Source organism: Palaemon carinicauda, chromosome 27 (genome assembly GCF_036898095.1).
Source record: "Palaemon carinicauda isolate YSFRI2023 chromosome 27, ASM3689809v2, whole genome shotgun sequence".
NCBI classification, from domain to species: domain Eukaryota; kingdom Metazoa; phylum Arthropoda; class Malacostraca; order Decapoda; family Palaemonidae; genus Palaemon; species Palaemon carinicauda.
Window position 1 is genome coordinate 59,342,073 of NC_090751.1, and position 14,140 is coordinate 59,356,212.

Genomic DNA, 14,140 nt, shown 5'->3' on the forward strand with positions numbered 1-14,140 from the left:
ATTACATGCTCATAGTTAACTTGTGAGGAGGTACAGTACATTCACTTCGTCAATGAAATATTTGAACGCATGGAAAAAAAAAAACCGCTCCGCATTTTTTCTTTTAGGGGTAAGATTACCAATAAGTCTTCAGTTCATTAATACACTTGACTGGGCTGAGTCCACAACGTCCGTTGATTCATCGAACTGCAAGCTGAAAAATGTACAGTAGTCAATGTTTGCTGTAATTTTATTAAACACATTTCCTGTTTTATATCTATCCTATATTTGAAGGTGTTCCCAGACAATGGCATGAGTGATTGTATTTATGATTTCAGTCATTCTTGAATCTTTAAAACAACGGTTCTGATGCTGCAAGCCAGCACACTCGCACAATTTCACCATTCTCAAGTGGTCTCTTTATTTCTCACAAGAATATGGGCAACATTAAGTGAGGCACCGTTGTTAAATGAGCTTTATTAACAAGTATCCGGAATATTTCCTAGCGAGCCCGCAACTCCCCCTTTAGCTGTTCCACTTTCTCGCCTTTTACAGCTCTGCCTGGCGTCTATTTAATATCATAACTCGTGAAGTGTCGCAAAATATCTCTACTTTGCTTTTTTTGAGATTCAGCAATACTGTAGTAGCTTGAAAGGTTAAGCACATAATTTGTCCATGAGATTGGCAAAAAAAATAACTCTTTCCCATTCATCATGTGAAGTGTTATACTGTATTAACTCCTTTTTTTAACCTGAAGCTATTCCTGTTCTTTTATTGAAATTCATCTGTACGGAAGTTGGTTAAGCTACCATACACATCCTGGACAAGGATATTTCAAACCGTCACATGCCTACTTTCACGACTACTCATCATCAGTTGCACATTCTATGAATGGCTCTGGGGTTGCCGTGGTGCCCACGAGTTACAGGTTGGGGACAAGTTGAAATGTAAGTGACTGGGGGGAATATGGCTACCATATGCATTGAAATCTTTGTAACCAAGAAGCATAAGTTCCTAGTATAATTCTTCTCACCAATATGACATACAATATACACTTAAACTTGGATGCTTATCCCACTTTTTCACTTTAGATGAAACTCCAAACAAATGTGGTACTTTAAAATCTTATCGGTGTTCTTATTGGTAGGTGGCATTATAATGGGTCTTTAAATAGCACTAGTTTTCAGACCTTATTTACCCTATTAATGGGTTTCCCTAGCAAAGCTACTACTGTATGACTTATGCTAGAATGGCAATCCAACTTTATTTTAATAGGTGATCGGTCACCTCACAACCTTTGGTCTTTATGCAATCCATGTGTGATTCTCTCGCACCAAAAATTTTCCCTTTATTTCAACAAAAACTCGCAAGGTGTCCTCTCAAAGCCTACAACTTCCTCTCAATATGCTTAATGTAATCTCTTATTAAAGATTCTTGGTGATGATTACAATCTGAAATTACAGTAAGATTCGAGGTGGTTATCATCTGAAATCACGGTTCAAGATCAATACTTACAGTAACTGCTCTCTTTGATAAATTTCTTAGTAGTTGAGAATTCATAGAGTTTCACCACCAAGGAAGGGGAAATTTTATTCAGTCGACGAGATCAACTTATGTAAATTTATTGATACTTTAAATGCTGACTACAGTACTGTGTATGGGGGAGGGAATGAGAAAAGGAAGACCAGCTCTTTCTCTCCATCGTAGCATTAATTGAATCAGTTTAATTGTTAATTGCCATATTGATTTTTTTTTTTCAAATGAAATTTTTTCGATCATTTGCAGAATAGGTATTTAAATGGAAAAATATCAAATTATTATGTGACCCGGGCATACAGTAATTACGTGATGGCAGTCATAAAATAAGATGTAAAAATTAAATCTAAAATTAGTCAGGGCTATTCTACTGGATCTGAATGAGGTAATGTGGCCAAGAGTCTTTGACTTCCCGGTCAGTAGAATGGGGAGGCGACCTCCCTAAGTTTGAAGCTTCAAGATTACAGTATTATGTTGAGCAACAGTATGGTCCCATTTCCTGGTAGTGGGACTAGCAAATATACCAAGAGCCTTAAAACTGTAGTTAATTGAAGAATTGTATTAAATTGCGAAACGCATTAAGCTCCGGAACCAGGCATGGGCCCGATGGGCATATGAAAAACACTCGTATTATGCCATTCCAAACTAACGAGAAAGAGACTTGTTTGAACAAATATGTTCTACCAATTCAATATGATCTCTTTATCTCTTGGAGTGTGTTAATAGCCCTGGTAGCCTCCGGATTATCACACAGCTGAAATATACAAATCAGTTCTGTTTGTATTGATATGGTGGAAGCATGCTATTCAGAAAAAATGAGGTGTGCTTGACACAGTCTTAAATGGAAGTTTTGTCCAGTATACGTGCTCTAAATTTTAGTATTACTATTGAAGTGGCTTAACAGACATGAAAGAAAAAGTAACACACGGTTCATTGATCAATCATTAAAAAGTTATTACAATGTACAGTATATTTTCAGGTTTATTTTGATTAAGACCTTCAAGGTTCATTTCCCATAAAAAAATCCTTCAATATTCATTTAATTCATTTTTTTTTATTACGGACCTTATGCATCTTTTATAACTAGACAAAATATCTTGTTCTTAATTTTTTTTTTCGTTTATACATATATGATATAATATATAAAAGGTGTGACAGTCTTACAAGTAACATATAAAGAATGCAAATATCCAGTTAATGATTGTGAGAATCATGTGTTTCATGTAGACAAAATCATTGTGTACAGTACAATATACAATTTTGAGGTTAGATAATGTTTAACTGAATATTTGCATATAAACTGTGTGTTAATGTACTGTCTGTATATACTTATGTACTGAATAAGAGAATTGGGAATAGAGTTGTTTCAATAGGGTTAGGTCATGGAAATTATCAGATATATTTATAGTGAAATATTTTGCCATTTAGGATAATTGTACAGTATATACTGTAATGGCAACTCAATAAATGTTTGACCAAATTTAAGAAATAGTAAGAAATGCTTGTATCATTATTGATGGCATCGGCTGAGCAATCGTCCTCAATGTTGCAGCTGCAGCGATGGCAGCTGTTGTGGCAGCAGTGAAGAGTAATCCTTCAAATTCGTCAATGCATCCTTTCCATGCATATTCACGCCCTCATCCATTTAGCTCTCAACATCGACATCATTCCCCCCCGCAGCAGCATCTAAACATTCGTCAAATTGCACAAAGAAATTGTGGAAGTAATAGTGTGTACTCAAATGTGGTAGCCACAGAAATGATAATGATGGTGGATGGAGTGCAGCACTGTTTGGTGCAAGAGGGATCAAAACGGTGGCGTTGCAAGCGTTGCAACATGAATGGACATGAGAAACGTACTAGGCTAAAATGCCATCAGTGTTGTATTGCATTATGTGCACCATGTTTTCAACAGTATCATTCTGAGAGTGAAGGACAGTTCAGTCATTTATACAATCACAGTAATGGTCTAGTGTCTTTGACATATGATGCGCAAGTAGCTCAAGTTCCTTAAATTGAGTGCATTATTGAAATTTAAACCATTGTTGTTCATTGTCAAAATCAGAACCACAGTTATTAATCTGGATTGTTTGAATTAATTTTTGTAATTTTTCTTAAAGTTGTGATCTTCTTGTCATATGAATAGTATATGTTTATTGATAAAATGTTACTTCTATACTGTACCTAAATCTTTTTAAGGAAATGAGCCCTATTTTTTTTAAAGCTCAGAACCAAATATTTATGAATTCAATGGCTGTGAATTATTGTAGTTATACAAGTGATTGTAAGTTATGATAAAAATTATTTGATAACATTCATATTTATTTACAGTACATCCTTATTCAAAATTGTTTTATAAAAGTTACCCGATAGTTTTTGCAATATTTAGTTTCGTCTCATTCATTATAATGTACCTTCTGTTTCCTGTATACAAATCATTGTTTTGTCAGTGTGTCAACAAAGGTTTCAGGAATATATTGATTACCAACTGTATAGTTGAAAAATGAATGCCAAAATTCTAGTATGCATATGGGTAAAACCAAACTATATTCTTTTACAAACATCTCAACTACATTTAGCTTAAAGTAAAGTAAAACTACAGATATTCTAATTTACAGCAATCTGTCCCTGGAAATACTGTATCTATTCTTTTTCATTTGCTAGTTATTCAGGTTTATATCAGGAAATATTTTATGTACCAATTCATTCTCATGTATAGTATGTTGTTTAAGAGAACTTATCTGACAGTATATATACACCTTAGTGTTAGGACAGTCTTCTCTTCTGATAGGTCAAGCCTATTTTCTGTTTGCTCTCAACATTTTTATATACTGTAGATGATAGAATTGGGACCTAGCTCCTGGGTCATTGAGTACTGTATCCTCTAATGAAGTTGATAGACTAGTTGTTCTTGATTCACCTGCATTGGTAGGCACAATGATGGAGTGGATAGTAGAACACATTGGAGTTGTTGTTTCTGTTTTTCCTTCCTTTCTTACTGATGGATGATTTTGAATTTTATGTTACCATCAAGTGGTTTTCTCTTTCATACCGATAAAGTTGAGGGTGAGGTAATTTTATTCCCCTTATTTTTGTATTTGCCAGTACAGTTGTAAGCACTTTTAAGACATTAGTGTGATAATAGCTAGTTTGATCATGAAAGGGAATTGGGTGAAAGTATACTGCCAAGGCTTCTGAGGTAGGTGCGCAGGCTGCAAGGAGATGATGGTTGGCGTGATCAATAAATGGTCAAGCTATGAACGTGAGGACGGCTAGCTTGATTATGAGATACAATTAGCAATTGAAAAACTCCTCAGGCCTCCTGAGGTAGATGAGCAGCCTGTGACTGTGACTAAGTACAACAAACTAGAATAAAATCACTACTGTTTTCTAATAGTTTCCAGAACCCATTGTACCATTCTGATGTGATTTGAAAATAATTCATCAAATATGACAAAATACACATTTATATGGTTTGTATAGAAGTGCTAGTACTTTTTAAACTTCACACTAATACAATGTAGGTATTTAAACAGCCAAAACTAAATACTCTATGTACACAATAGTAAACAGTTAACTGAGCTCATCTTTATTCTTATACCAAATTAGTTATTTCAATACACACAAGATTATGAAAATCACAATGTACTGCATAAGTTATTTGGAATGAACAATGGCTGGTCGAAAGTTGTATTTATTATGTAATAGTGGGATCTAATTGCAAGAATTGCATTGTAATGTTCCGTAAAAAAAAATAAAAAAAAAATAACCAAATTCAATGAACAAATCTAGACTTAGTTAATGTAAAGTTCATAGCAAATCCTGAAAATAGTAAATTAAATCAAAACTATTATATGTTACAGGGAAATCATTTGAAAGACGGAAAAAATTCTGTAATGGCACAGTGCATTTTGTTATTTTTTTCTGTGTTCATAATAGCCTAAACACATTCACTTGATTCACAAGTTGTACAGTATTATAAACAAGCTATTATTTTACTTGGGCAAAGACTTTTAACCCTTTGAGCACCATTGGACATAATTTGTTCTTTTTTTTCTACTTTCTTCGACACTATTAACATATTGTATAGCCAATAATTACCATATTTTTCTCTAATTTATGTATGTGAAAATTTTACATATTAGGTTATATATATATCAGTGGAAAGGAAATTTATCCTGCTGTTATTATTATTATTACTTGCTAAGCTATAACCCTAGTTGGAAAAGCATGATGCTATAAGCCCTGGGGCTCCAACTGTTAAAATAGCCCAGTGAAGAAAGGAAACAAAGAAAAATAAAATATTTCAAGAACAGTAACATTAAAATATAAACTATAAAAACTTTAACAAAGCAAGAGGAAGAGAAATTAGATAGAATAGCATGTCCAAGTGTACCCTCAAGCAAGAGAACTCTAACCCAAGGCAGTGGAAGACCATGGTACAGAGTCTATGGCACTACCCATGACTAGAGAACAATGGTTTGATTTTGGAGTCTCCTTCTCCTAGAAGAGCTGCTTACCATAGTCTCTTCTACCCTTACCAAGAGGAAAGTAGCCACTGAACAATTACCATGTAGTAGTTAACCACTTGGGTGAAAACGAATTGTTTGGTAATCTCAGTGTTGTCAGGTGTACAAGGACAGAGGAGAATCTGTTAAGAATAGGCCAGATTATTCGGTGTATGTGTAGGCAAAAGGAAAGTGAACCGTAACCAGAGAGAAGGATCCAATTTAGTACTGTCTAGCCAGTCAAAGAACCCCATAACTCTCTAGTGGTAATATGGTATCTTATAGTTTTTCTACTAAGGTGAGTCAAGTAAAATGTCCAAAAAGAAGGTATATGGGTTCAAAACTTTACTTGTTTCCTTGGCAGTCAGTAGTAACATCAGCGCGGCCTAAAAGACAGCATGAAAACATCAGCCCAAGCACAACCAAGACAATAGTGAATTGCAGTACATTGTACACAATACACCATAGCACTCACAATTGGTCAGATAGTACCCTACAAAATTGCCGAGCAAGACTGAAAACAAACTACACTTAGTGCACTTATCGCTTAACCATAACACTAAAGTTGATGTTACCACAGGTTAACCCCCATTCCCTCCCTACAACACCCAGAAATTAAGATGAAATCAATCAGTACACTGACATTGGCATTATGCCAATCTACATATAGTACAGTATTGTATATACTGTACATTACAGAGTGACCTCTCTTGACTAGAAAGAGCTTGGAAAATTACAGTAAATCTGCATTTGATTTCGACTTGGTACTTGATGTTCCTTTAACTACACAGTAATGGTCTTTATCAGTATAAGATTAAGGGCATACATTACAGCTAATATGGAAAAAAAAGACAAATTGGCAAATTACCTTATGTAAATACAGTAATAAAAAGAGAGAAAAAAATTGATAAACATTGAACATAAAATATGCCCAAAAGCATTAAAAGTACTATTTAGGTTGTTTTTGTAATTTCCTATCTCTTACCCCCTTCACTAACTCGCCTCCGTCAGTGTTTATTAGAAGTAATGAGCTGAATTTGACTTTGTCTGAAAATACAAAGAAACTGTTGACATACTCTCACACCTAGATAATTTCTATCACTTCCAGAATAACTACTGTAGATACTTAACTAGAGGGCCGTGGCATTTTGCAAGGAACCAAAAAAGGAAATTTTTAACTTTAGGGTAGAAGTTGACATTTAAACAATGTTTATAAAAATAATTGTAAATTTTATCATTAAAATTCAATTATTTGACCCTAATAAAAAAATTAGTGCATGGTTATTTTAGAAATTCAACATTAGTCTTTAAAGATGATCAACGCTTCTCTATAAGGAAGATTATCGTATAGAGATTTGGTATTTCTTTTTGCTTGTGGATTCCAGTGGGTATATATACACACTATTAAAATTAAATTTTATCAGCCTAACAGGTGGAGATGGTGGAGAAGGATTGGACTGGATTGGTGATAGGAAATTAGTTGACCTAGAATATGCTGATGACACTGTCCTTATTACCAGAACACCACAGGATTTGCAATGCTTGCTTACCAGAATGCACGAAATATCTCAGGAGGTTGGGCTCAAGATAAATAGGAGAAAGACAAGAGATGATGAGAATAGAATATGCAATGGAAGATGAAATATCATGGGAGGGTGAAAGGATTAATGCTGCAGAATCATTTAAATATTTAGGAACTATGATCCCTAATACAGGGTTTTTAGAATTGGATTTAATGAAAGATTGAAAAAGCAAATCAGACAATGGCCAGGTTAAATAAAATTTGGAAATCAAATCACCTGAAATTACACATGAAAATCAGGCTATATATCAGTTTAGTGAGATCGGTATTACTGTATGGACATGATTTGTGGTATGACAATGTAACAATATCCAACAGATTTTGTAGATTTGAGAACAAAGCCTTTAGAAGAATATTGGGAGTTAAATGGCAGGACAGGATTCAAAATGAAACTATTAAGAGATTACTCAAGTGTCATATATGGATGAGATCATGGTGAGGGGCAGATGGAGATGGTTTGGTCATGCTCTTCGCACTCCCAAAGAGAGATTAGTTCACCAAACTTTCAAGTGTGGGCTCCCCAAGGCACTAGATGAGTTGGAAGACCCAGACCTACATGGCTGAGGACTATGAAGCGGGAAGTAGGAGAAGATGATTGGAGAAATATAGATTTAAAAGCTCAAAATACGGAAGATTGGCAAAATCTAACCGAGGCCCTTTGCATCAATAGGCGTAGGAGATGATGATGAGGATGATATAATTAGTTTATGGCTGTTAGAAGTTTTCACAGATTTCTTCTTATATACTAGCAGATCCGCCATAAAAAATGGCAAAATCATCCACTTAAATGTTCCTTGAACTCCATTGAAATATAATTCATCAACACTGTTTGCTGTAGTATGTTTATTTCAGTCAAAAACAACATCTAGTACTCTTATCGTATTTAATCTTTCTTCTGGTTGGTAGGTTAATAATCAGATCCGACTCGCACTTTTCTGTAGCATTCTAATAAAAAATATCTTAGGAAAGCATATGATCTTTTCAGTTCTATAGAAGGAAGTACCAATGTACAGTACCTTCCAAATATTGTATACCTTATAACACATACAGGTTGTTTGAATCTTATTTTTTGTTGGCTCATGCTTTACAATACCATTACATTATTGAATGTACTGTACAATTTTACTTTCTTTTTTTGGGGGGGATACCAACTGTCAACCAGTTTTTTTTTTTTTTTTTTTATTTACCAATAAGAAAAATCTCGCCATTTCTCTCTTCGGTTCACTCATCTTTTAATTCTTTCTTAACAATAAAAAATTCCTTCATCTGTTAATATTGTTAAGTTTCTTATTGTTTTAAGCAGGTGTTCTTCACCTAATTAAAGATGAATTGCATATTTTAGTGCCACTACCTTTTCATGGCATTGGACTTTCCTCTATGGCACTTTTTCATCACACATCTGTACCTTGTACAACTGGTTACAGTAGTTTCTTAAATGATTAGAAATGAGCTTTATAGCAACTTGACGATCTTCTACCTTAGAAATTTCTTGTTTTAAGCTGAGGTTTGTGAATTCTTATATGTGGTAGTTATGAAAATTATGACTGCTTTTTGGAAAATAGTTAAACCGCCTTTGCTATCACTATTATGCAAGATTCTCAAGTGTTATGACATTTTTTTATTTCGTAGCTAACATGTGGAATGAAATGGTTTTAATATATATAGGTGTTAGGTGCCTTTTAAAACTTCTTGCAGTCAAACTACAGGTAGTGCACTACCTAAATAGGTATTTACAGTATTTCCAGTGGTGAAACTCTCAATTATATATTTATAGAGTAAAAACTTTATTGACATATATGTTAAATAACTACTTACTGTTCACATTATTTCACATAAATAACACTTCTCACTCTTGTTTATTAAATATGTAATAAGCAGAAGAGAAACAGTTATAGGAAGTTACATCATGTTAGTATATGTGTCTGCATATTTTAGCTACAGTGTTTGTTATCTTATCTTGAAAAAAGTCTAATAGAAAGCCCACTACTAACATTTATTGATTATGTACATGGGAGTCAAGTTAATGCAGGGAAATAAATGAAGGAGAATTTTTATTCTATCACATATTTTTTAATTATATAGCTTTTAATTTCAAAGGCGAAACCTATATACAATTTTTACTATCACTGTTAAAGATAGATTTTTTTTGTATAGCCTATTAATTGGTCTAACATAAGAGTAATTTGTATGAAGCATCAGGGTGTTCACATTATGAATATTTATATTATGTAATGTCATGCTTCCAAATGGATGTAGAGGTAAGAGTCAATTGTTTATGTTAAATGTTTTGGTTTCTTTTTAATTATCTTAAGTATAGCTTATGATTTTTCCTTATTTACATATACAGTATGCTGTGTGTGTGTATATATACTGTGTTGTATGTGTATACACAGTATGTGTGCATATATATATATATATATATATATATATATATATATATATATATATATATATATATATATATATATATATATATATATATTTATCCACACATATAGTATGCACAGTATGCTATGTACATGTATATTCTGTATACAGATATACAATTTATTATTTGCAGAATTTATTTTTTACATGCATGCTTATAATTTTCTTGTTTACTTGGATCTCCTGAACATTTTGTCTTTATTTGGTTTGTTTTAATATTTTGTGTAGCTTATGGTTTCAAAATTTATTTTGTTAGTTATGTTTGCAGTATTTAAACATTCATTTAAGAATTTTATCAAAGTTTCTATGCAGTAGTACAAATAATGTTGTTTAGATTAATGATTTGCATACTTCTCTTAATTAAGAAATATTTTTGTGTAAACATTAAAGATTTCTCGTTTTTGAGTAAAAATACATAAACATAATCCCTAATGCATCTTGTGTAGTCTGAAACCTGTCCTTGTGCAGGCCTTGGATTCTTCCCGCCGGCCCAGTTGTCACAAAACTTTTGCTACTTTCAGGCACCTTCGCACGCCTGGTAGCGGACCACTTGGGCACGGCAGGCAGCATTCATAAGTCTTATGGACAGGGCAGGTCCCCAGTCAACACAAGATCCCCTGGAAACATCAAATCCCCAGGACAAGAGGTGTCTGCTAGTCACATGAGATCCCCTGCCTCTCCAAGTGGGGGTTCTTGGGGTAAAGGGCAAAATCAGTTTTCACATATGAAAATTTCTTCTCAGTCAGTTGTGAGATCTCCAGGAACAAGTGGAGGATGTACAACTCCCAAAGGGCGTTCACCTACAATTGATGGCCACTCTCCTTCTTTGACTCCTTCTCCATTAGCTGGTCTTGTGCCCAATCTTACTCCAATAAGTACTCCGTCTCCAGTAGCTAGTGGGACAGGAATACAGACTTCAGCTAATATGAGAAATGCACCCATCTCTAGTGGTGTAGTTCCATTGACCTGTGATATTTGCAATAAAACCTTTACCTCCCGCTCAAATCTCAATAAGCACAAGCGAGTTCAGCACTCAGGGGAAGAGTATGTTTGTCCTATTTGTTGTCGGACATTTAGAAATAGGTATTATATTAAGGAACATGTTCTTTTATGTTCAACAGCCACACAAAAGAAAGCTGCTGCTGCAGCAGCTTCTGTAGTTATTAGTGGTGCAGTGTCACAAGAAGGATTAGTAGGGAGTGGTGGGGAAGGTGATGATGATGATGACGACTTTAAGGATAGTAAAATGGTAATTGATGATCATGAAGAAGTAGAAGATGATCAACCAACAAATTTGGTACTACGGCGCTCTACTTCACCTACCTGAGTACACATTTTATCAACATGCAAGGTGCTGTTGGTCAGAAGTAAATGCTCAAATTTGGTCATTATTCAGATACACTAGGGGCAGCACAGCTTTAATACAAAAAAAAATTCTTTTATTTTGTCTAGTAAATACCGTACCAGTCATTTAATTTCCTTGAAACTTTTTTTATTTTAGTTTTAAAACATTTCAAGTAAATTCACCTGAAAAATATGAAATATATTTATTTTAATAGGAGTAATTTTTGAGATTTCAAATACATGCTGTAGTTACTTTCAAGATTTTGATCACAATGTATGATCATTTTAAGATAGGCTAAGATTGACTCTAGGACATGAAAGTAAACTTAAAAGACATTATGATTAGAGCTGTTGTACTAAACAGGATATTCTTGCTCAGGCACACATTTGTGATTTTTTATAAAGACATCAGGCCGAGTATTGCTTGTCACACCATATACTTTACATCTTATGAAAAAGATTAATCATAGTGTTTCAAAGTACAATGCAGGATTAACAGATTAACAAGGGAATGTTTAGTGATACCGTATAGCAAATACCCGGAGTCTTTCCCCTGGTAGAGTATAGTTATGAAGTACTGTGTACTGTAGTGGTAACAGATGTTCCACGCAATGTACAGTACTGTATAGGCATTATAAAAGTTTTTGGGTTTATTAGCTGATATGGTGAAGTGCTTCACTGAAAGGCAAGCATTGTATTAGGAACTTCAATGCTGGTCTAGTTAATGTTTGAGTTATTCTGTTTACTCAAATTCATTGTTTTCCTTGTGAAATATATAATAGATTTCAATAACTTAGACAAAATTGAAGCCTAGATTTCACAAGATTTACCTTTTCATGGAGTTTTAGCTTCATAGCTTTTAAAAATACAGCAGATAGTTTAAGTAATTTTAGGAAATAAACTTATTTTGGAATTACACCCATATACAGTACAATACTTTTATTGAACACTAGTAGTCTTTGTACTACTTGAGTATCAGACAAAACCTTGTTGGAATGTTCATTTTTAACACCAAATATAGTAGTTGATTCAGTTTTAAGTATGTTTTTAAAGTTAACTGCTAAAAGAACAAGAAAGGAACAGCTAAAGCAACAAGGATCTAAATACTGTTTGTTCATATAGTATCAAGTTTTGAAAGTGATAAGAGTAAAGGGCTTAAATATTTCAAGTATTCAAATAATTAGACAGTGTACAATATATAAGAAAAAAATTACATTACAGAAATATATAAAAAGATTACATTACAGAATTCATATTCTTCATATTCACATTTTTCTGTAGAGTACTGCCAAATTGAGATTTTAAAATTCAAGTTAATGTATTATGTTTCAAGTTTTTATCATTATTTATTTCTCTGAAAGTCACATTTTAATTTTTAAAACTTTGAAATTAGTAGCTTAAACTATTAAATTGGTTATGGTATTTTAGTGAATTAAAATAATACATCAAAAAGCTTTTCATAAGAGGTTAAAGGTAAGGTCATTGATTTTATCTCTTATATAGAAAATCTCGGTACATTATTGTTAGCTATTATTAACTTTAAAAACTATTTATTGCCGACTTGATTTCTACAAGTCTTGCTGAAAAGATGGTTTAGTACAACATGGGCCTTGTGTTGTGGTAGTGAAATGTTGGTTGTGATTTTGAGAATATCAATTTCCCTTTGAAGGTTAAATCAGAGAATTTGAGTAAAGAGACTGTCACATCTATAAAAAGCTAGCATTCAAGTTAAACTGGAATTTTGTAGTTTTTGCATTTTAGATCAGTGTATACAAAGGATTTTTTTTTTTTCAGGGATAACTTGATAAAGCGAGACATTTTCATGTGGGTCATTTTGTTAGGCTGATCTCGTTTCTTTACTGAGGAAGTGTCATATTAATTATAGGAAAGTTACCTGCATTTTGAACTATCTTTGGTATTAATTAGATAATACTGATTCAGAAAACTAGATACAGGTATTAGGTGATATTTAAAAAGTTTAGGGCTCATGTTTCTATTAATGCCTTACTTTTCTTTATCTCTGAAAAAAAGTTTTTATTTTGATTTTTTTTTTTTTTTTTTGTTAGCGGTTTGCAGATTTGAGTGAAAACCCGATTTAGATGAGGTTCTTGTTAAGTTTTGTATAACTGTGCTTTTGAGAGGACCCCTTTCAAAACGTTTTTGTACAGGTTTTACATAAAGTCGAACAAGTTTTAAATGAAAATAAAGTTTGTGATATAATGACTTAACTGTTTTTTGTGCCTTAAGAATATTCCTTGAAAACATTTGTATTAGAATTAGGCATAAGGTAATGTATGGCTTGCCTTCTATCAAAAGACACTAGGTTTTAAATATAGGTAATAAGGAAGGGGTTTCTTTGTATTCTTTAAAGAATACCTAACATCTTTGTTGTAAAGTGATGGTAATATAGAGGCTATTTGATAAGTAGATACCATTTTATAGAGCTTATATAAAAGAAACTGTTATTTTTATAACTAGAATATGTAATGTTATTGGTAAAGATTTTGTCAAAACATCGCCTTCCATAAGACTGTCCTTTCACCCCTGACTTGCTACCTTTATCTGTCAGAATTATATCATAGGTGTCCTATGGCTGCCCTATCTGTCAGAAATATATCATAGGTGTCCTATGGGTGACATAGTCATATTAAAGTGGCACACAGTGGCATCAGATTTGCTAGTTTCCGTGGTTCCTATATTTACTGTATGTAAGCTTCCTTTCTGTTTCTTTGCATTGAATGAATGTGCAATCGACCAACCCTTAA

At 33.3% G+C, this 14,140-nt stretch overlaps 1 protein-coding gene across 5 annotated transcripts in view; it reads left to right on the forward strand.

Annotated features, from left to right (window-relative positions):
* LOC137620736 (broad-complex core protein isoforms 1/2/3/4/5-like) overlaps positions 1 to 14,140 on the forward strand; it is a 204,196-nt gene that overhangs the window by 119,535 nt on the left and 70,521 nt on the right. Inside the window, exon 8 of one of the 5 annotated variants that reach the window (XM_068351108.1) lies at positions 10,553 to 11,854. The exons of the other annotated variants lie outside the window; for them this stretch is intronic. Coding sequence (XP_068207209.1) covers positions 10,553 to 11,358 — 806 coding nt within the window. The 3' untranslated portion in view covers positions 11,359 to 11,854. Of the gene's footprint in view, positions 1 to 10,552; positions 11,855 to 14,140 lie in introns of those variants that run through there. 5 annotated transcript variants of the gene reach the window in all.